At 40.1% G+C, this 24,202-nt stretch overlaps 1 protein-coding gene across 14 annotated transcripts in view; it reads left to right on the forward strand.

The window, feature by feature from the left end:
- Positions 1-24,202, forward strand: part of CACNA1C (calcium voltage-gated channel subunit alpha1 C) — a 498,932-nt gene that overhangs the window by 298,803 nt on the left and 175,927 nt on the right. For all 14 annotated transcript variants that reach the window (XM_074871704.1, XM_074871694.1, XM_074871692.1 and 11 more), the window contains exons 6-7: positions 21,202-21,363; positions 23,219-23,415. In XM_074871704.1, coding sequence (XP_074727805.1) covers positions 21,202-21,363; positions 23,219-23,415 — 359 coding nt within the window. The remainder of the gene's footprint in view (positions 1-21,201; positions 21,364-23,218; positions 23,416-24,202) is intronic.

Here is a 24,202-nt window from a genome sequence, read left to right on the forward strand (position 1 = left end):
GAGAAGTATTTAATTTGCACCAGAACAGAGCCAGGAAGCCTGGTGCATGCTAACAAATATTTTGTCTAAATGAAATGCCCAGAGAACCATCAGGAGAACCATCAACTTGACCTGACAGGCATCCTCTGTTAGTCTTTATGGTTCTGACTAGGGATGTATTTATTGAACCAGGCTTCTTTGGGGATGGTGTGGCTTTTAGAAAGCCTACTGAGATCTGTAGCTAATACAGCCTCAATCTTCACTAGGTATTTTTTAATTGTACAAATGCCTGTTGATTAGCCTAGATAGATGTTATCACATCCATATGTATTAGAGCGTAACTTTTCTTATGAGGCCTTTTAGATAAGATTGCCTAAGCCAACCATAAGTAGTACACTAGAGGATTACAGTATTACATAATAAGTTAGTGCAGAGTTTAGAAGTCAAATCTCTGGGTCCCATTCAAGTTCTGTGCCTGAGACATCATAAACACCAGTGGGTGAGTTACTGACATTGCACTTGCTGTGTGTTACCATTCATAAAGAAATGCCTTTTGCTTCCCTCCCCTTCCAAAATGTAGTAGACTTTTCCCCTGTGTGGAGACAACCCGCGCAGATTTGCCCTAAAATTACATGAATGTAACATGTACTGCAACTTCTTCTCACTTAACAGACTCTATAAGTATATGGAAGCAGCATCTCGTTAGTAAGAGGGGGTTCTCTAGGTCATTGGCAGCTGCCTTCTACATGGAAAGCCCAACATCTGCTGCTTGGCTTGAGGTCCAGATCTAGCTACCACTATTTGGAAAAAAAAAAGTGTAAAGCACAATGATTCTTATAAACCAAATTTATGAAGCACATGGTGAATTTTTGCATGCAAATCTTAAACTCATCAGGATTGGGTTGGGAAATAGGTTGTCTGAGGTGGAGAGATTGGCTTGCAGCATGGAATCATTTTTTCTGAGTCAAAAGATTTTTCATGGATTTTTTTTTGCTCTGGCTCAATCCATAGGAAAGAATCCAATTTGAGAGGGACATCTTTTGTGTTCAGGTTTGATCATTTTAAGACCTGTTTCAGAATATAGAGAGTTTCCACGTAAGTGTGATTAGAAGTAGGGGAAAAACATATGAATTGCCCTCTAAAGTGCAGATGGAGATAATGAAGCAAAAGTTTAAGGTTTAATTTAATACTTTCAGAATTGACTTCTAATTCTATATGTCTTATATTGGCTACCAGTGCTAGACACCTGGGTCAACACAGGTATCTGAAAGATAGATGGATAGAGGACATTAGCTTCAGAGATGAGAATCCCTTTTCTCTGAGTCTCATCCATGCTTAGTTCCTGGGACTTGGCTGTCTCTGTCCAGAAAGTATCTCAGTGATGAATTCAGGGACTGCGCAGCACAGGAAGTGGTTCATCTGCAAGCAAAGTTGTTCACCCACAGGCAGACAAGCAAAGACACCTTTGACAATCTTTGTTAAGATCAAACTGTTCCAGGCCCCAAATTATTTTAGTGCCTCCTACAGTCAGAAGGGTTTGAGATCATGAATTCAACAAAGCCTGAAGACTATGTGTGGATGACTGTTATGAGCACTGTGGTGGTTTAGTCCCTGCCGGGGTCTGAGACCACGCGGCCGCTGCCCCTCCCCCACGAAGGGAGTGAAATACAAAGCCCCAAGACTGAAATAAGGAAAGGTTTAATACAACAGTGCAATAGCAACACAACAAACAACAACAATAACAGTAACAGTAATAACAGCGAACAGAGCAATATATCTACCAATACAGCAGTGAGAGCAGAGAGATGGCATAACACACGCACTCACCGACTCTCCCACGCTTGGGCGCCAGGAGGTGACGTCAGCATGGTATTGAATAATCTGGCTAGAGCTCCCCCCCACTGCTGGGGAAACTTAACCCTATCCTGGCTAAACCAGGACAGGCACATAAATATTTTATAATCTTTAAGAGACCAGATGATACTTTTATTCTTCGTGGTGTATGGACATTCACTAGACCACTTGTCATAAGGAAGGAGATAGACATTTTGTTTAGAAGATGAGACAGACATTTTTTACCCGCCACTAAAACAGTTGTAGCATTGTGGGAGAAGCCTTCAAAGGCACTGAATTTAATGGCTTTGTGTTCCCTTCACCTTTCCCTTTCACCTTCAAAAATTCCCTTTCACCTTCAAAAATTGGTGTTAAGTATTTACACATTTTCAAGCAGTGCAATAGGGATTGATTTGGGCTTTTTTTAAAAAAAAATAGTTTTAGTTTTTTTCTTGAAAACTTTTTTTGGAGTGAGAAGTACAGTTTTTGTTGTGACTATGTGAGGTGCATGGCAGAGTGGTGAATTAGATACTTCCCACAGCTCTCATCCCAGTGCTGATAGTTGCTTTGTGAACAAAATAAAATTTAAAAGGGATAATTAAGTAAATGACTTTTTTTTTCTTTTTTAATTTATAACTCTTTTTAAAGTCATACTGCTTCTGGAAAAAATGATCCACTCCCAGTCTAATGCTAGTTTAGCCTGGCATTAACTTGCAAATTAATAGTGAATATTTTCAAAAGCCCATGACTGATTTAGGTTTCACATTTTGAAAATTAGACATAAGCACATTATATCATTGCTACACAGGCCAGACTTCACTGTTCAATTATTCTGTTACTGTCATACTAACATAATTCTTGTAGTGCATACTTTATTTCAGTTGCTGAAATAACTATACTGCTAGTATACCACAGCAGTCTCCTTGTAAAAAAAAAAAACTTCACATGTGCATTAAAGCACCCATCTTAATGTGGTATTAAAATCGATATATTGGTTTGAGAAAGGAGAGAGAAGAAAAACTATTCCCTTGACGGACATAAGTAGACAAGTGCAAAATCAGCATGTATACTGTAACTTAAATACTTTAGTGTCTTGGAAACTGTTACTCAGTATCTCCTTTGGTAGGAGTGTAATGCATTGCAAAGCTTTCTAGGGACAGAATCAAGTCAGCCCTTTTGTATTAAGAGTTTTCTGTTGGTTACTCTTCTATCTCCATTTGATATTATTACATATTTTAAAACTTGTTTTAAACATTTTGTGCCTGAGGAGGGCAAAAAGAAGCATCCAATTTGGCAATGAAGAAGCATGATCCAATTAAAAAAGAAAAGCACTCCTGACTGCTGCAAAGGACAATCAGTTACTCCTACACATGCTAACTCACGCCCATTTAATTTATTAAATTCCATTTCTATCACTTTTATTCATGCTGCACAATTATACCACCTCATACATTCTGTTCATCCTCTTTATGTTGTACTTTGTCTTCATGTAACTGCATTATTGCCACTAGTTATTGCCTATCTGATATTTGCCGAACTCAATTTATAAACTCTTCTAGATAACTCAAAAGCCATATAATTTGAATAGTTGTTGTGCTCATTGTATTTTCAATGAGATCCTCCACTGAACACCCAGATTTATGTGGGCAGAAGACCATGATATCCTTGCCAAAGGTAGAGAGGAAACTTGACTGTTCCACAAGGACAAAAACTTGCCATCTTTTTCTCTTCTTTTTTTAAAAAGAACCACAAAAAACTAAGCCCGTGATGTGTTCCAGCTTCACTAGAATCTCCTAGCAGGAGAGAATTATTCAAAGGCATTATAGGTAGGTCTCTAGCACCAGTACTTACATGGTCTGCTGGAGATGCAACAATCACATAACTGGGAAACAGAAGGTATGAGCAGAAGAACCTAAGCCAGACCCTCCTCATGACAGTCTTTCTGTCAGTGAAACAGCAGTGTGTAACTGTCTGAGTATATTTTTTTTAGTTAAAATGAAATAAGACCAGAATTTTCATGCATGAATGTCTAGAGATAACTAACTAGAGCAACTAATTTTTTGGAATGATGTTGCTGTTGAAGTCCATAACTGCTCTGATTTCATGTGAAAATTGGGCACCTTCAGACAAGGTGTATGAAAACTTTAGACATTTTTAGATTTTGGTCTTTCTTATTACAATTAGTCCTCATTTGCTCTGAACTGCTCTTCTCTGTTAAAACTTACAGTGCTTTCTCAGTCTCAGCAATGTTCTCTACCCCATATTCATTGCAGAGTTTTTTCATTACCACAGACTACTTCCATCCTTATCCCGAACTCTCTGGCATTAATCAGATGGTTTCTTTGAACTTTGTAGTATGTAGGTGTCCTGGTTTAGCTAGGATAGGGTTAAGTCTCCCCAGCAATGGGGGGAAGCTCTAGCCGGGTTATTCATATTCCATGCTGAAGTCACATCCTGGCGCTATAGCGCGGGTGAGCGCGTGGGTTTGTGCAGCCGTTCCTCTCACTGCTGTATCGGTACATACCTTGCTCTGTTCATTGTTATTACTGTTATTGTTGTTGTTTGTTGTGTTGCTGTTGCACTGTTGTATTAAACCTCTCCTTATCTCAGCCCTGGGGCTTTGTACTTCAACCTCTTTGTGGGGGAGGGGCAACGGCCGCGTGGTCTCAGACCCCGGCAGGGACTAAACCACCACAGTAGGAAAGTATCCTGTCTTTACTTGCAAAGTTCTGATAGATGTGAGCCATTCAGGTGTGTATATATGATGCCACATTCACCACATACAGCAGTGAAGATGAGAAGTGAAAAAGCCCCTGAAGGCTCTATGAGAAGAGTAATGCTTGAAGAAAGTTTTGACCATTTGAGAGATGCTGGATTGGCAAAGTCATCCAGCTGGGTTTGTTGTTAATTTGCTATATTGTTGCAGTGAAGCAAGAAAATCTGAGGGGTGATTTTTTTTTCTGTTGAGTTTTTGTCTGTGTGGGACACTGCCTAAGTACATTGTGCATACTAAATTACAGTCAGTTTTTTGGGACAAGTAAGAGAAAAGGCCTTTCAAATGCTACCATTTTCCAGTGAAGATTGTTCTTAACTCAAAGACTGGCAATATTTCTTTTTTTTCCTCCCCTTTTTTAAGGAATATGATCTAATCTAATAATTTCAAATGATAGGGGAATTCTGCCTGTATGATCTCATAATTCGGAGATACCCCCCACTGAAAGGAAAATATGAGGGGACTTTTACAGCAAAATATAAAGTAACTTAGAGAGTTTAAGATAGTAGGGACATGTCAGACTCACCATGGTAATCCTCCTACTATAAGATGAAGGAAATCTCATATTAGATTCCAGGACTCTGAATTTGCTCTTGAATGATTTATAAAAATTGTGGTTTTGATGCTTGTTGCCTATCAGAAGGCATCTTAGTGCTGGGAGCTAGAAACTAGTACTCTACTGAAGACTTAGTCTTCAACTGCACCCAGTTTGGAGGTAGTGTACCTAACCAGGGGGGAACAGTCATAATGTTTTCTCTCCTGTGTAATCCTTGTAAAGCTGAATTTGTCTAGAGGCCAAATTGAACTCAGGTGTAGTTGAAGCCACTCTACCTTGTGCGTGGAGAAGGCTAGGCCAGTAAATAAGGACCAAGCACCATGCAGAGAGCCCCGTTCCTGCTGCAGGCACAGTGCTCCTGAAACCTTATATTCTGCCTATACTGTAAAAAGCAGGGAGAATGAAATGGTGATTTTTAACTACCCTCAAATTCCCTCTCCCAGGGGAAATTCACTATTCTCTTTTGTAGCATCATGTCAACTTCGGTGTGTCAAGCCACTTTACAGGAGGGTGAGGATAGGACCTAGAGCAATGCTACATATTGTTAGTTCTTTCTGTATCTCAGTGTGCAGCAGTGACATTTACCTTATTCCATCATCGCCACCTGACTGTCTGGCCTGTGATTGCTGTCCTGCTTGGGCTTGCGATGTTCTTCCCAGCTACTGAGACAACACAGCTCAATCTATTGCAACGATTCCATTTTGCAGCCGTTGAAATAAACACACCCAATGCAGTTATTTGGCTTGCATTTGGGGTTATTTTTTTTTTTAGTGCACAATCAAAATTTTCAACTGTAATTTCTCATTGTTTTCTGCACAGCACAAGAAAATTAACACCACTTTATATAGTTGAGGAAACAATGTAATTGAGCTAATAAACACAGAGGATTCAAGAAATCCAGAACAACATCTGTTTTGACAACCATGCATTTTTGGAGTATAACAAAGAAATGTGACCTGTTGCCTGTTTCTATATGTTGAATAGCACATATTAAGTCTTAAATTTTAGGCAAATAGTAACTGGCAGTCAGAAAGACAATTTTTTTTCAAAGTGTGTATGCTTCTGGCAAAGTATAGTTGACAGTCATCTGTTTTGCACATGGTTTGTGTTTATACACTGTCACTGGTGGAGATAGGGGCTTAAATTTACCCTCCTGATGCATATGAGGTTATGGTATAAACAGCATACCAGTGGAGAATTCTGGCTTGCCTTCAATGTGAGGAGATAGGAGAAGTGGCCTGATCAAAGCTTCCAAAGTGTGAGAGGTTTCCGTGTAGGTACAAAAGGTTAGAGTAAGCTAGAGTAGACAACATACTTGGCAGTTTACTGCCACCAAACCTATGTGATAAAGGTCATTGACAACAGGAAATTGCTGCAAGTACATTTGGGCAAAATTTGGCTTCCAAATCTTAATTCTGCCTTAAACTTTGTTGTTGTTGCATTTAATAATGTCAGCTTTTGCCAAGTCCAGTTCCTTTTTTTTCTCTTGGGCTCTAAAAGCTGTAGGAAATGTGCTCTCAAGCAGATTTCTTATGTTCTCTTTCATTCTTGGACAAGACTTCTCAACCATCTGTACCATCTCTCCAGCACATAAAGCACTGTATGAGGACAAGTTGCACCACCTTTCCCATGTCATTGCCTAGCTGTTTTTAATCTCAAGTGGCCAATTTGTTTTGCTTTCATTACGAATGGGAAGGCAGTGGAGAAAAAAGGAGAGAACAGTCTGAACCAGATATCCTCATTAAGCTTATTTCTTCATGGTTAACTTAAAACTACACATGCTTGCAAGTCCTTTATTTACTTAGGTCACCATTACTCAAGGGAGTAATTTGATTCTAGCGTAGCGTCTCCCGTAAGTAAGGATCATTCCTGTGAGTAGGACTTACACAGTCAGGACCTAAGGCATGTTTTCTTGAGTGGTACAACCTGCAGAATGATGTCATTTATGGAAGAAGAGGTTAACTTGATGTAGCAAAAAGGGGTTTGTTTTGGTAAGCAAGACTACTCACAGAGGCACAGACTTCTTGTTGTAATAAAGATTTGTCTTATATTTAAGGAATGCCAATGAAAACAGGGAAATATTTATTATTTGATCTTGGCGATGTAGCTCTTTTAAAAATAGCGCTAATTACAAATGTACCCAATAACTGTGTCAGCCTTTATCCTACCAATTACTGTGCATGCTGGCATGATTATTCAACATGTCCACAACAGAACAAAACAAAAAATCCCAATACCATAATGTGGGACCGCATCAGGGTGTAGGCAGTCCCTTCCAAATGAAGAAAACTAAAACCCACGCTGACATCAAAGAGTAGACGTAGAGATAGTCAAAAAATCCCAGCTTGGCTTAGTAAGAGGTTTTTCAGAAGTGCTCTGGATGGATCAGACTTTTTTTCTAGCACCTTCTTTTCACTCTTCAAGTAATGCCTCGAGTTCTCATTCAGAATGGGTGTAGGGCACAGCTCTGAGAGAGAGCCCATCCCATCAAGATGCTTGTCCTAAAGCATCTGAAAATCTAAGAATGCCATCTGCTGACTCCTAAGAATAGTTTGCGTTGTTGTTTAGATATGCTTTTGTCTGGACCATAAAGGAGCAGAAGTATACATACAGATTGTATGTATACATACAGATTGTATTGATACAGCTAACTGGTATCAGCAGGAGTGTGTCAGGTTCCCAGTTGTTCACTTGTAATTGCTGGCTGTTGCTCTCTCCATGAAGGGCAAGGGAAGATATTCCAGATCAAAATAGTAAAGATATGATCTACTCTGTTTTCTTCTTACGTTCTCTCCCAGATGACATCTCTACTGCATCTGATGTCATCCCAAGCTTACATCAAATGTAATTTCATGCTTTGATTCTAATAAGCTAAATTTTGTATATTAATTTAATATCTTGTACAGAATGATTTGAAGTTCTTTGTTCATTTTCTTAAAGTGAATGTATGTCTATTAATTTGTTACTGAACTGTTGAGACTTTTTAACATGCCTGAAGCTTTCTCACCCTCTCTCAGAAACACACACTGGGTAGCATTCGTCTCAGAAGTGGGACACAAGAGTTCATAGAAGAGGGTTTTGCTCAGGACACAAGGTGGTACCTGGATGCTCTGTGACTGTGGCATCATTTGAATTAATTCTGTTTGTCCCAGCCTTCAAAAAGCATTTTTAGATGCCTGTGGTCATTGTGATTCTCACAAAACGTTATCAAAATATCAGCAAAGCACAGAGCAGCGGACCAGTCAGATAGTTCTCTCAACAAGTGAATACATTTTAAGTCTCCTGTTTAGTTTCCACATAAATTTTTTCAGTGGTGATCTGAATTTGTAGCAATATTGCATCTTGTACAAGTGCTATAGGAGGAAAAAAAAACAAAGTAAACTGAACTGAGTGGAGGAAAATCTGAGGAAATATATTTTAAAATGTCAGTGGCTACACAAATCTATTGGAGGCCTTCCCTTTTCTCTTTTATCTAGTTTCCCCAAAATCAGCAACTGCTGTCTGAGGTATGTCTGCTTGATATTACTGTGCTAGTTGAGAACACGGAAATACTGGCTGATACGTACCCCTAATAAACTTTTCTATGCTTAAGATGTTCACTGATGGAACCAATAATTTGTTGTTCTGATCATGGGGAAGTATTGACCAAAGGCAAACTGCAGCCCACCTAATGTGCCCAATCTCTTAACATTTTATCAAAGTTTTCTTTCTGCCAGGAAAGGGAAGGAGATCAGACATCTTTCTTAACCTCCCTTTTTCCCAGAAGCAAATCCAATTCCTGTTTAACACATGCAACAATAACCTATCCCGTATGTGTTTTGCCCTTTGTTGCAACTATTTTTTTTGAGTTGTCTGAATAGCTATGCCTCTTATTTTTTCAGTTTTAGATTATCTTCTCCTGGTTTGACCTGCCACGTCTATCACAATTCAGAAAACGTCTGCTAGCCCTCTACAAAGAATCTTTGTTTCAACTTCAGTAATGCTAAAGGTGCTGAATATTTTTACATCAGAGGCATTTTTGACAGAAAGTAGCTCATGGAATAAAAGAAATAGAAGAAATTATAAAAATGCTATTTTGGTCACATTTTCATAAGGGTTACTAAATTTTGTTTTCTTTAGGAGTGAAAAGATCTATAGAAATTCAATTTCATTATCAAATTACAAAACATCCTCTTTAAATTTTCAAGTGTCTCATCTTTCAATCAGATACCATTCTTGCAGAGGGCTCCCCTTTTTGAAGACAGTAGTACATACCTGGTGTGAGAACTGGAACATATCAAATGCTGTATATCTTAGAAGTATAATCTGTTGGTTTGTTTTCTTTTATATTATTGTTAACACATTAAACTAGCAACGTGGCTGACATTTCTGTCTTGTTTTGCATTGGCTGTTGGATTTAGTGATTTTTTTTTTTTCTGCAATAACTGTTGATCTTTGTTGTTCAGCACATTTCTGTGCTGACGTTTTCTCATAGGTGGTTGCTGTGCATTGGTTTTTAATATGTATTGAAAGTTACCAAAAGATAAAGTTCCTTTTGATCAGGTTTGATGTCTTGGTCAAAAATGAAACCAATGTGTCCATGTATCCATATACACAAGCTTTACAAAGGCCTGTTTTAAATATAACAGTTCTGTTGTTTAGTATAAACAACTTTTTACATTCCAGTGTGGAGATTGTTATTTCACTCAAAATCTTTACTTTGGAGGGGGCCAAATTCCACTCAGATTTATATTTGTAGATTTCTGTATCTGTAAAGAATTTAATTTAGGTGTTCAGTTTGCAACAGGAGAGCCTTATGACTCCGTCTTGACAGCTTATTATATGTAAAAGGAAATTCAAAATAAATAAATGTTTAGTTCCAATGTATTCCAGCAATACATACACAGTCTGTACGAAAATCTTTTGAATTACGCAAGTCATAAAGAAAGTTACAATGAAAGTAAATATCAATAAAGAACCATTCTTTCATCTGACAAATACATCTTTGCGAAAACTGCAACCATTAATTTTTCTGTCCAAACACACTGGAGCTACCTAGTGAGCTAAAGGAGGTTTTGCTTATTATATCAGAAGGCATTTTTTCCCCTAAAGCTGTTTTATTATCTGATGCCTGCAAGCAGAGTTTTAAGTCTAATCAAATTCATAAAAATCAAAAGCAAGTCTTACTAGTGTGGAAAAGAAAAAAGCTGGAGTTACTTAGGTATTTTGAGAGGGGACTGATTAACCACTGAATAGACAAGTCCCTAAATCCAAACTCTTTTCTTAAAACTAAGAGGCAAAGTTGTTCAGATTTGTCTGGCCATGTCTTTTCAAGGATTTTGACATTGTACCACATGATTTTATTAACAGCATTTTTAGTAGTTTAAAAAGAGAAAACAAATCCCATGTACGCAGTAACAGAAGTGATAACATATTGTGTAGTTCACATAAATTCTTTCATTACCTGATCAGGTAACTTTCTATTTTTAGGTTCTCAAAATACGCCTGAAAACCCTCTATGAGAACAATTTTGAAAATGTCATGCTATGCCTCTCCAGAGCTTAGTCCCAACTATGCCCATTAAGAGCTATCCAAAGTTAAGAGGTGGAGCGAATTTTCTTCTCCAAGGCTATATATCCTGTGTTTGTCATATACAATTCTGCACTTCTACATAGATAGTCATCTAAAGAGAAAGTTTTAGGATTTATCCAGTATTTTGTTTCACTTTTTCTATCATGAGAAGATAAAACTTAGTGTAGCTCAAGGTATGCCAGTTATGATAGGCTTGGAGCATTTAACCTGCAAGATCAATTTTTGTCATCAATATATTTTTCTTCAAGTACTGCAAGACTAATATCATCCCTAGATGCCCTTTTTTTACATTTGCAGGATCCCTGTTACCATTTGTTACCTTGTTAGCTTTCACCTGTTCACGAGTGACAAGTTAGAAAGAACAAACATCAGAAGAAGGAGCTCCGACAACTAAAAGACTCTTATTTGTAGGACAGAAAGGATTATTTAACAATGAACAAAAGGGGCTAATGTCCACTTACCTGGGGACCTATGAGAATAAACAGTTAAAAATAACGCTGCTCATGACCGCAAGATTTTGGCAACTTTACAAAGGCATTTGTAGCCCGACAGTCCTTAGTTCACCACTTAAATGCTGGTACACTCATGATTGAGACTCAAGTGCTTTGAGCCCATTTCTGTTACCGTGATGCATTAGTACTTACAGGTGTCCATAACTCCTTGTTTCAGAAACTACATCCTTAGGACACAGTAATGTGTGCAGTCATTCCTCAGAGCTGTGTAGAAACAGCATCTGGCATTCTGAAACAAAGGTCTTTCATCATTATCTTAATTCAGAGGGTTACAGAGGTTACCCCCCCTGCCCCCACATTGGTTTGGGGATTTTTATGTTCACTTGACCAAAGACAGTACAGCATTTAACACATTCCTATACAAGTTTTCTACTGAATCTAGTGGCACAGGACTAGACCAAAATTTGCTCCTGTACTGGAGCTTGAAAGATTGTTCTCTGCTTGAGCATGAAGTAATTAAAATAAAAAGTGAAAGTATGATGGATCATTTCACTAAGAACTGGTGCAGTCTTCTGGCCAGACTGTCTATAGTTTTCCATAGCTCTGCAGGGAGAGAGGGGTGAATAAAAGATCTTCCTATTTGTGATCCTGTACAGTGATTAAGTATAGATAAAACCTTTACAATGAGCCCAAGAACAGTTTTCTCAGAGAGTTCATGATCATTCTGTCAGCAGAAAATCAAAGCTATTTCCTAAGAAAGGGTGACAGCTGATCCTTGCTGGCGTATGAACTGCCAGGACTCCTGCATGCCTGTTATGTGCCTTACTTTCAGCCCATTTTTAGGAATCCCTGTCTGGCAATGAGTACTTGACTTCATCCCACCTCCCATCAGAATAAGACTATTTTACAGTGCACTGCGGTCCTTGTTCAAAACAGCCTCAAATTTTACTTACTGAACTTCATTGTGGTTTTGCTCAAAATGGTCTTTTTTCCATAATGTGCAATTTTCAGTAGGCAGTTAGTTGCCATTTTCCTCTCCATACTCCTCCTCTATATGCAGGTAGCTACATGGAAGGGACACTGCACCCTTTTTTTTTTTTTTTTTACATTGGAAGTCTTGCCTGGACCTCATCTTCAGATGAACTGAGCTAAGTTCAAATGACTGGAGAATGAAGTTGAGCTTGTAGGAGCTACCTAATGTGTTGGGACTGGAAAGATGAGCAAGGTCTTCTAATCAGCAAGCAACTTTATAAGAAAGTGCTTTGAACAAAAAGCTATTAAAAAATGTTAAAGCCACCCAGGAAGGGGATGCTTCTATGAGTGGTAGCAGAAGTTTCTTCCAGGAGAGAGGCAAAGAGCCTAAGGCAGTCTGTACATTTATCCAACCATCCTGCTCAGGCACCCAAAACCTGGGGCTGTGTGGCCACCATGCTGAAGGCAACCTGTCTTGTTTGGCTAAGTTAGGTCACTCTGACGAGCAGAGAATACGGAAGACGAATTGCTTCCCAAGAGAAAAGGATCCAGAAGGAAGAGCTGGATCCAAGAGTTTTGTTGTGGCTTTTCGGTTTGTTCTGCTGTTCCTTTCTTGCCTCAAAGGATGAGGCAAGAGCGGTATTGCAAGACTTGACAAAAATAAAACAATTGTTCTTGCATACACAGGCCCACTTGTATGTATCTCCTTTTGTGTGTGTGCATTTCAGTTTGAAAAGTCAATGAAAGCATGGTTTGGAAATGGAGGAATGAGAACATTGGGAGCAGATGCCAAAACTTTCTTTTTTCTATTCATTCTAGCATATGGTTTTGAATTGTATATTCATATATGTTTAAATAGTATTACCTACTCCAAATAGTCACTGTTCCACTTGAAAAGTATCTTTCCTAGTTTTTCTTTCTTTTCACTTATGCTAGTTTTCTGTCCTGTGTCGTGTCTTTCCTTCCTATTCCAAGACCTTCTCTATTATTCCTGAAATAGAAGTGACATCTGCAGCCCCAAGAACGCTACACTACACCCACAGAATTTGCTTTATCTAGCAATCTGCCACTAATATTTTGAGACTCCCACAAGACAGTAAGGGACTACCTCCCCAAATTGTTACCATGCAGCTGTCCTTAACTGAACTGTGCCATATGAGTTCCCTTCACAGCACTGATGAAGAAAGTCCTCAATGTTTTCCCTCACAAACCATCGCAGATGTGCTTATCTAAGATATCTTGCCATGACTGTGGATCGTTTTGTGATAAAAATGTTGTTTTCCAGGGTTCCTTTAAAATTGGTATAAAACCTTTCATATTTATGAATATTTAATATTTTTCCATTTTCTTAGCCAATGCTATGTTTATTAAATTATAAACATCCATTTTGGGGAATATTACTGGTTATATTGCTTGTGTTTTGGAAATAGAGATAAGTGTAGTGGCAGTCTCTTAGTGTATCATCAGAAATAACTGTGATTTGTGGGCAGGCCTAGATCATGGCTGGGGATGGTGAATAAACTCTACCACTTAAGAGTGGTTCCCAGAAGTGATCTGACTCAGGCACTGTGCTGAGTCACAAATTCTCCCCTGCTTCCTCATTGCTTGCAGAAATAGTAGTTTTCTTCTGAACTATATTAGCAGAAAAATAATTACCTCCCACGCCCTTGGCACTGGCTTAAGTATGAAAATCTCTGTGTGTTTGTGTGTGTATCAGGAGGCAAAGGAGGGATGGATGGAGTTAAAAGTTCTCTCCTTTCTCTTTCATTCCTGCTCATTCCCAGGAGGAATAGACTGTGCCTACTCATACTCCTAGTTCAGGCAACACCAAGGTGTAGGCAAAATATAGACCTGCAAAACCACTGAACGAGTAGACTCAGGATACGCTTTCTGCAAAGATCTGGACTACTGATATGATGAGAAAAGGAAACCACCCTGTCCAGCAAACCAAGTTTGATCCAAAATTGAAGACACATGAAAATATGAGATAGGGCTCTGCTTGGAAAGGCCTAAATGTTTTTTCTGAGACCAACCTACCATTAGTTTCTTTGGATATGTTCCACAGCACAACAATGCCAAGTGCATATTAGAAGCTGGGTCTGGTGCACTTTTTTTTTGTGCCATCTTGTTGAGCATTGGTTGAAATCCAAAAAACCTTGTAAGTACACAATGGGGTATGTAGGTAATCCCATTGCTTTAGGTGCAGACACTCACATGCTTAGAGATAAGCACGTTCTTCAATAACTGCCTGAATTGATGAGACAGCAACCAGCCCCTCTTGTGATTGTCTTCCTGTGAGAAAAATACAGCATCATATAATAGCTCTAAAACACCTGCAGCATCCCTAACAGTGTATTTCCCGTAGCTTTGAGAAAAATCAATGTTGCTTGGTATAAGCTCTTTTCCTTCTTTCTTCCCCATTCCCTCTACTCCCCAGTTGCGCCCTAAACTTTTGGATCAATGCAGTCCTCTGGAGGCTGAAAAGGGCTTGTCCTGGTATGAAAAACAGTATTGTTCCCATGTAATAAATATCTAAAATATTTTATTAGTGTAAACAAATGCTAAATCCTGTAAGCTCAGGGAATGGCATTAACATGTTTTGCTTACTGAAACATTTATGGAGTCAGTGTCAGCCAACAGAATGCAGACAAGAGGTTTTTTTTAAAGGTAAACTGAAGTGCTTTTAAAATAAATACTAAGAGCTGTTTAAGATCTTAAGTTATTAATGGAAGAAAAGCACGAGCTGAAAAAGTGCAAACAATCCCTTTTGTGTCACTTTCCCTAACGTCTGTGCAGTTATCTCCTTGTCCAGCCTAGAGTGAGCTCCTCAAGCAGATGCTGTGCCTTCACAGATATCTGGAGAGTGACTAGCACATGGAGAGCTTCCACGAATAAAGAAGTACATTTAGAATGCTAAATATTTGAAAACCATTTGTTTTTACATTTATTTGCCAGGACATAAGTTTAGGAGTCTGCATTTATGGTTGGCCAACGATAGCATTGCCAGCCTTTGTAAAGCAGTGTAAAAATGCAGCTCTTTACTCTGCTGGGAGAAGGCAGTCATTGGCATCACCTACTTGAAATCCAGAGGCTGGCTTTGCAGTCTGATCAGGCCACCAGGCATTCTGATTTAATTATGATTATAAACCGCACAGCTTAGTGCAAGCCTTACCTGCACAAGAGAGAGAATGCCAAATGTGTGCAGTGGTGTATTACAGAGCATCAGGCAAGTGGGACTCTATTGCCCCTGTATTGTGAGCACCCATGTTGGGTGATATCTATATGTCACAGCCTGCAAAAATTCAGAGCATGCATGAGCTGGGACAGAGAAGTCATTTTTTTTATAAGTTCAACTGTCTTTTCTTCTGCATAGGGAAAGAACATGCAAAAGTGTATAGAAGTTCTCACCAATTGTTAGAAAAAACTTTGTGACTGCATGTAAGGGGATGGTTCACCTTGAGTTACCCTGATCAGAAATGCATCTGATCATCCACAGACACTGATCTGCCTCTCAGATTTCAGAACGCAGATTTGATGTGTTTTGAAGCATGTGGAGTTTTTATTAAAAAAGTGTCTCTGTTCCACCTGCTCAAGACTCTCCCCTAGTCCTTTAATCCTTCTTTATCTGGTCTCCCTGTTCTCCCCCCTTGCTCCTATGCTGACCTTTCTGATTGTCTGGGCCTGGTTCCTTATGCCGTTCCTTGCAACAGCTATTCATGTTGCAAGTGGCTGCCTGAACTGAGAATAAGGTAGCTTACTAGCAGCAGCTATATTGCAGCAGTAAGTTTGGCAACAATGCAGGGTGCATGATGCTGTGTATATATCGCTTGCCCTTCTACAAATAGCATTTGTTACATCTTCTGAGAGGACGTTTCTAAAGTTGCTGCATGGTTAGCAGTTTTAAACTTTTAGAAACTCTCTGAATACTTTAATGGTAATGTATGTAAGTTTGTTAATTAGTGGAAACATCTGGATTTAAAAACAGACTGCCCTAACAGGGTACTGCACAGCACACACACCAGTTCGTGCTAACAGTATTCAGTAGTTCATCTCTTCTTCAAAGTTGGTTTATTATCCTCAGGAAGCTTTTCTCTAATTAAGCTAGCTGAAGCTTCTGTAAATCTTCTGGTGGTACATGTTCCTCTTGACTGTCTAAGCACCTTGTCATCTCATGTGTATAGTGCAAGCCTTTGATTTCACAAGCACCGCTTTGTTAACACCGACTGCATTGGTTTGTGCAGGTATTATCTTCTCTGGACATCTCTAGTACACTGAAGCACTTTCATGGCATGGGTGATGATGAAACTACATTTAAAATGAGAGAGCTTTTTGTTCATCATTGTCTCTGTCCTCAGTACACGCTCAAAGACCACTGGGTATATCCTATGATGAATATTAAATCAATTAATAATACTAATTAAGGGTAAATTACATAAGACCTGGTATTAGAACTCTTAACCTTGTAATCTTGTCTACATTTTGGATTAACAAGGCTCCTAAAATCACTAAAAATGGAGGTCTTTATTTGCTTTTATGTAGATTTATTTGAAGCTACAAATATTATAATCTGCAAAGTTTGTGGATTTTTTTTCAGGTTCGTAGCAGTCTGTAGTCTTTTAACTTTCTTGTATTGTACATTGGGAGAAGGTGGGACATTGTTTAAATTTTCTGGTGAATGTTACATTCTCACCTGCTATAAAGTATTGGAGTGATGTTGATGTTGATGTTGATGTGGACTGCAATTCATTTTCTGTGTATATTTAGAATTAGACTGAATGAGGTGAGCATATAGGGGAAAAGGCTATAATCACAGCAATATTTTTTCCCAAGAGTCATTGCTTATCCAGCAGCAACTGAGCCACTCTTGTGTAGGATGGGTTTTGATCCTTTCAGTATTGTACTTCATGTAAGGATCTCTTTGTGAAAGCCAGAATGTTTCATGCTGAATATCCCTTTGGATAGTAGTATGAACCATTAACAGACAACTGAACTGACTGCAGACACCTGAAAAAATGTTTGGACTAGAGGGATGCCAGTAGCCAGCTTTGGATTACTAGAAGGCAGTGAATGATGTTGCTGGCCTGGCAGCTGATGCCACCTTTGATTGCTTCTGCTGTGTTCCATCGTGGCTAGGGAGCAAACACAAAGTCTCAACCTTAGCTGTGAATTAACAAGTGGTTTGCCTATGAGTGAAAATGCTTGCCAAGAGATGTGTCATCCTTATTAGAAAGTATTTAAATTCGTTTTAAAAAGTAATAAAAATGAAAATCTAAGATCTTAGATGATAGATTTTAAAACTTAATAGTTATCACAAACTCTCTTGGCAGATGTATAAGAGACATTTACAACTCATGAATCACTTTTTTCAAAAATCACAGCTAATACTAACTTCTCTGAGGGGATGACAGAATTTGAAGAAGACATTAGTGGCTTCTGCCTCTCAGTCATTGCAAAATCATGAGCTCATAATTGTTCTGATCTAGTTATTTGTAGACTACAGTTCTAGAGGTCTCAATACTTTCAACATTAATAACTTGCCAGTGACAGTGGTTGTCATCATTGCCACCAGTGATGATACTTTAAGACCTTTGTAAATGCAAATCTTTACTAAAGGCTTGCGAGGCCAGCTTTGTTACTCTGGTTTTACAGATGAGGAGAAGGAGACAGAGAGGCCCATGAATGTGCATCTTGAGTTAACTGCATCTGAGCTGCTTAGTGCTTTAGCAAACTCAGCTACAAGTCACCTTTCCTGGGCCATTCTGGAAATGTTTGGCTCACCCTTGATTAGGAGTTATACCAGTCTCATGCCTTAACAACAGCCATATGATAATATTTTGTTCATACCCCTTTCTAGGGACCTGGACAACCTCTGTTATAGAGTGATCCCTAAATCTTGGGGCAAAACCAGCACTGCTGGTTCTGACTGCCCCTCTGTTCAGGCTGAAGTAAGGTGAGGTGGATCTGGAGTACAAGTAGATTCTAAGAGGGCCAGGAGCTCTCAGTCAGTATGTGTTTGGTGGTCCTTCAGCAGCTCAGGCTCTGCCTGAGACTGGCTGGACCTCTGGAAGAACCCAGAATATGACTTCTTCCCATGCTCTGGGTTGCAGCTCTGTGGTACCCCAGCATTTGCCCTCTTGTTTGACTCACTGGTTTTGTCCTGCTTCAGTTCTGGTTGTTCTTTGTTTTTCCCATGCTTTAACTCTCCTCACAGAATCACAGAATCATTCAGGTTGGAAAAGACCCTTGGGATCATTGAGTCCAACCATCAGCCCTACTCTACAAAGTTCTCCCCTACACCATATCCCCCAACATCTCATCTAAACGACCCTTAAATACATCCAGGGATGGTGACTCCACCACCTCCCTGGGCAGCCTATTCCACTGTCTGACCACTCTTTCTGTGAAAACTTTTTTCCTAATGTCCAGTCTAAACCTCCCCTGTTGCAGTTCAAAGCCATTCCCTCTTGTTCTGTCACTAATGACTGTGAGAAGAGACCAGCACCAACCTCTCTACAATGTCCTTTCAGGTAGTTGTAGAGAGTGATGAGGTCTCCCCTTAGCCTTCTCCTCCTCAAACTAAACAGTCCCAGCTCCTTCAATCGCTCCTCATAGGATTTATTCTCCAGGCCCTTCACCAGCTTCGTTGCCCTCCTCTGCACTCGCTCCATCACCTCAATATCTCTCTCGTATTGAGGTGCCCAAAACTGGACACAATATTCAAGGTGTGGCCTCACCAGTGGAGAGTACAGGGGGACTATCACCTCCCTACTTCTGCTGGTCACACTATTTCTAATATAAGCCAGGATGCCATTGGCTTTCTTGGCCACCTGGGCACACTGCCGGCTCATATTCAGCTGCTTGTCAGTTAGAACTCCCAGATCCTTCTCTTCCACACAGCTCTCTAGCCATACATCCCCAAGCCTGTAGCCATGTATGGGGTTGTTGTGGCCCAAGTACAGGACCTGGCACTTGGCCTTGTTGAAGCTCATCCCGTTAACGTTGGCCCACCGATCCAACCTATCCGTGTCTCTCTGTAGTGCCTCCCTATCTTCATGCAGATCGACACTCCCGCTTAACTTGGTGTCATCTGTGAACTTACTGATGATACACTCTATGTCCTTATCAAGATCATCAATAAAGATGTTGAACAGAAATGTTCAACCCTGCGCAGGAGCCCCTCCCCCACCCCCATCCCCCCTGCTCTTCTTTTTTTAAACCCAACACCGAGCCCTGAGGAACACCACTTGTGATCGGCCGCCAGCTGGATTTAATTCCATTGACCACCACTCTTTGGGACCATCCAGCCAGCCAGTGCTTGATCCAGCAGACCGTTTGCTCATCCAGGCCATGGGCAGCCAGTTTTTCTAAGAGAATTGTATGGGGAACTCTGTCAAATGCTTTTCAAAAATCCAGGTAGACAATACCCACAGCCTTTCCCTCGTTCAATAGTCAGGTCATCTTGTCATAGAAGGAGATCAGGTTTGTCAGGCAAGACCTGCCTTTCGTAAACCCATGCTGACTGGACCTGATCCCCTGGTTGTCCATTATATGACTTGTAATGGCACTCAAGATGACCTGCTCCATGACTTTCCCTGGTACTGAGGTCGGACTGACAGGTCTATAGTTTCCTGGATCCTCCTTTCTGCCTTTCTTGTAGATGGGTGTTACATTTTCTACCCTCCAGTCCCGTGGGATGTCCCCAGCCATGACTTCAGGTAAATCATGGAAAGTGGCTTGGCGAGCACATCTGCCAACTCTTTCAACACCCTTGGGTGTAACCCATCCAGTCCCACAGACTTGTGTGCATCCAAGTGGTGTAGCAGGTCTCTGACCACTTCCTCTTCAACTGTGCTGACCTCAATCTGCTTCCCCTCCCCATCTCCTAGCTCATGAGGCTGGGTGTCCAGGGAACAGCCAGTTCTACTGCTAAAGACTGAGGCAAAGTAGGCGTTGAGCACCTCAGCCTTTTCCTCATCCTTAGTTACCATGTTTTCCTCTGCATCCAGTAAAAGAGGGAGATTTTCCCTAATCCTCCTTTTGTTGTTAATGAATTTATAGAAACATTTTTTATTATCCTTAACAGCTGTAGCCAAGTTGAGCTCTAGCTGTGCTTTGGCTCTCCTAATGTTCTCCCTGCATAGCTTCACTACATCTTTATAGTCTTCATGAGAGACCAGCCCCCTCTTCCAAAGGCAATAGATTCTCCTTTTGTTCTTGAGATCCAGCCAAAGGTCCCTGTTTAGCCAGGCCGGTCTCCTTCCCCGCCTGCTTGTTTTTTGGCACACGGGAACAGCCTGCTCCTGTGCCTTTAAGACTTCGCTCTTGAAGCATGTCCAGCCTTTCTGGACTCCCATATCCTTCAGGGCAGCCTCCCAAGGGATTTTGTTAATCAGCCTTTTGAACAGGTTAAAGTTTGCCCTCCGGAAGTCTAAGGTGGCAGTTTTACTAACCCCTCTCTTTGTTTCTCCAAGGATCGAAAATTCAATCATCTCATGATCACTGCACCCTAGACGGCCTCCAACCTTTACTTCCCCCACAAGCTCTTCCCTGTTCACAAGAAGCAGGTTCAGGAGGGCACCTTCCCTAGTTGGCTCACTCACCAGCTGTGTGAGGAAGTTATCCTTAACACATTCCAGGAACCTCCTGGATTGTTCCCTCTCTGCTGTGTTGTATTCCCAGCAGATACCTGGGAGGTTAAAGTCCCCCACAAGAACAACTGCAATTAATCCTCAATCCTCAATACTGTCTGAAGAACACTTTAGGTCTGGCTTTCAAGAACAGGCAAAACAGCTAATGTATTCCTTCCCCAGAGTGGTGGTATTTTGGTGACAGGTAAGTTAATACCTGTTTTACTTTAGTCTGTGATCTAGGCTGTGATGGTAAATTTGTGAAATGTTGGGGATCTTCCGGAGGAAGGTGATCTGTAAATGTACACCTTTACATCATCAAGATAATGAGTTCAGATGAGGGGGAATGAAATAAAAATGACATATTATTGTGAAATTTATAGCCTTTCTAAATTTTGTTCTCTTGCCAATAAGTGCTTCCTTCTGTTCTCTCTGCAGGTCTCCAGGTGGTTCTAAATTCAATTATCAAGGCCATGGTCCCTTTGTTGCATATTGCCCTGCTGGTGCTGTTTGTCATTATTATCTATGCCATCATTGGACTGGAGTTATTCATGGGGAAGATGCATAAGACCTGCTACCATGTGCAAGGGGGACTGATAGGTAAGGGGAACACTGTATCATACACACAAAGATTTTCTGAGGCGGGCTTTCCCCATATATAATGGAGCATTTGTGCTGGCACAGGAGATGAGTGGCTGTTTCTCCCTGCTGTGTACCTGTTTGGGGTTCCACAGTGGTGGTTCCTCTGTTCTGCTTCTTGGATATGAATCACCTTTGATGTGGAGAGACTGTCTCTAACAGTGACAGTTTAGCTTGCTCATCTTGGGTGCTCAGTTGTTGGTCTGTCTGTAAAGGCCACATGCAAAACTATCAATTCCTGATGAACACAGTAGTGGACTTCTTAACGTGGACCTGCGGCACTACAAGCCAGCCTGAGTTCAGCAAAACTCCCAGAGGCTCAAGCAACACTGAAGTAGTGATGATTTCACCGCTAACAAACTGAACTAAAAATGAGATGACTTCACAGAAATGAACAACTCTTATATTTTATTATTAATCTTGTACACAAAAATCTTCATTTTAAACCAGTATCATTGTAAAGCAATATCTAATAGAGGCCCAGGTTTTTTTAATGTCTAATAGAGGCCCCTTTTTTTTAATCACAGACTGTAACCGTGGTTAGAAGTGCAGCTAGGAAGAAAGCAAAATTATATTAATGAGAAGAAAATTTTTGCACCAAATCCATCAGGAAAGAATTTTCAAATTATTTGCAGAAAGTAATATTCAAATTTCAAAATAATTCAATTGTGTTGTCACTCACTCATCTAACCATCTGCTCTTTTTCATTTGATTTATTGAACTTGAACAGCAGTGATTTCCCATGTGGTGGTGGGTGCCAGTGTTTAGGACCCAGTTCAGTTCGTCAGCAGGAAATTGTTTCAGAAGTTCTATATTTTCTGCTTTTATAACATCGGCAGATTTCGTTTTCTGGAACTGATGCTAGAAGTATAATGAACTGTTAGTCTGGTTTATGTATTTAAAGTGTGTATCTTTCTCCATACTGTCTGGAATAATTTACAGTACAGCATCTGATTCTAATATTGCTGTTTCTGGCATGCTTTAATGATCAGAATGTGATCATAACTTTTGGAAAATTACATTCTTTGCCATATAAGATGAAAAACAAACATAATTACCTGCTCCTCCACACATACATACCTACAACTGTTATAAATGTAGCACTAAGCTCTGAAATCCATATATTTTTAAAAAATACTGTTGCAGGAGTTTTTGTGCTTATAAAATGTTTTATGTAGCATTTTTCATATACCAAAGCATTTAGGCGGGCTTGTTGTATGGGTTCTAAGATCTTTGGAAACACTTGTACAGAATAAGGGGTGGATAATCAAGCAGTAATCTTATAGAGCTTCTGAGTGCCACTGGGCTATTGATAAAATGCTGCACAGCTTCTACACTCCAAAAGAGCAGAGCTCCAGAGACTTTCTGCTGTAATTTAGCCATGGCCCAGCACTGTGTCAACCTCTCTCCAGAGCACTGAAGCCTGTCTGCTGCAGGGGTTCAGCCTGCTTCAGTGGAGTGCCAGTCAGTGCTGCAGCTCCCTTCCAGGATTAACCCAGATGCCAGGTGACTGTGGTATGAAAACACTGGTCATAACACACAACTTAAAGAAATGTAATAGACGATCTAATGTTCCCTCTCATATTGAAAGGCATTTTAGTTTTGACTGTAAAATCTGACAACTTGGCCATTTTTACATGAAGAAAGCGAAGCACAACAAAACATCCCTCTGCCCATTAAAATTAGTACAGTTTCTTGTGTATTCCTAGAGAAATCTGTCAAATTCACTGCGAAACGTATTTGACAAAATGCTTATCAGTATGTCAAATTGCAATTAGTTCTCTTCATCTTCATTTTCTCCCTCCTTTCCTTTAAGATACACCTGCAGAAGATGATCCGTCTCCCTGTGCCCCCCAGTCTGCGCACGGGCGGCAGTGTCAGAACGGCACCGAGTGCAAGGCAGGCTGGGAGGGACCTAAGCACGGCATTACAAACTTTGACAATTTTGCTTTTGCCATGCTGACGGTGTTTCAGTGCATCACGATGGAGGGCTGGACAGATGTACTGTACTGGGTACGTATCCGAAAATGATAAGCTGAAAGGCCTGCTTATGTGTTACAGCTATGTTGAATCTTCAGGGCTTTAGCTTTCTCGCTTATTCTATATAGTGAAGGCGTAATTGCTAGCATGGAGCTTTAATTAACTCAGAATATTAGTGAGTAAAATGGGAAGGTTTATCTGGCACAGTTAAATCAAACGTAAAGGTTGACTTTCCATTGATATTTTAATATTGAAAGACGGCATGTGGCTTATTGGTTTGAGGATTTGCAATGTAACTTTGTTGAGCAGAATGTCATGTAAAGACCCTCTCTGCAGGAGTGAAATACCTTGTACATCTCCAGATTACTGATACAGAAGTATTTGTGGCAGATGCCTGTATGCTCTACCCATGGCATTAACGTTACAAAGGCACTACGCTGATCAGCTTGTAGGTTTTGTAAGAAAGGTCTCACAAATCCTTTTCATGCCAGTACTACTCCTGATGATGACTTTTATCATAACAGTGTTAGAATAAATTCTTCTAACTCTGATATTGGTATTGATCATGGTTATATGTTTAGCTGAAACATGATTTTATCTTTACACTAAATGCAGTCTCATCTTGTCCTTTAAGCTAATTCTGAAAGCTTCAGTAGTTTTAGTTTCTACCTTTTAATTCCTAATGTGTTAGCAATTTTGGTGGCAATACAATTGTACTATAGGAATTAAAGTCAGATATAGCATTTAGATATAAACATGCTTCTGGATTCAGCTCTTGCCATCAACTTTTGCAGCACTATGTTATGGTCCAGGAATTTAA

The sequence above is a fragment of the Strix uralensis genome, chromosome 5, assembly GCF_047716275.1.
Source record: "Strix uralensis isolate ZFMK-TIS-50842 chromosome 5, bStrUra1, whole genome shotgun sequence".
Classification (NCBI taxonomy): domain Eukaryota; kingdom Metazoa; phylum Chordata; class Aves; order Strigiformes; family Strigidae; genus Strix; species Strix uralensis.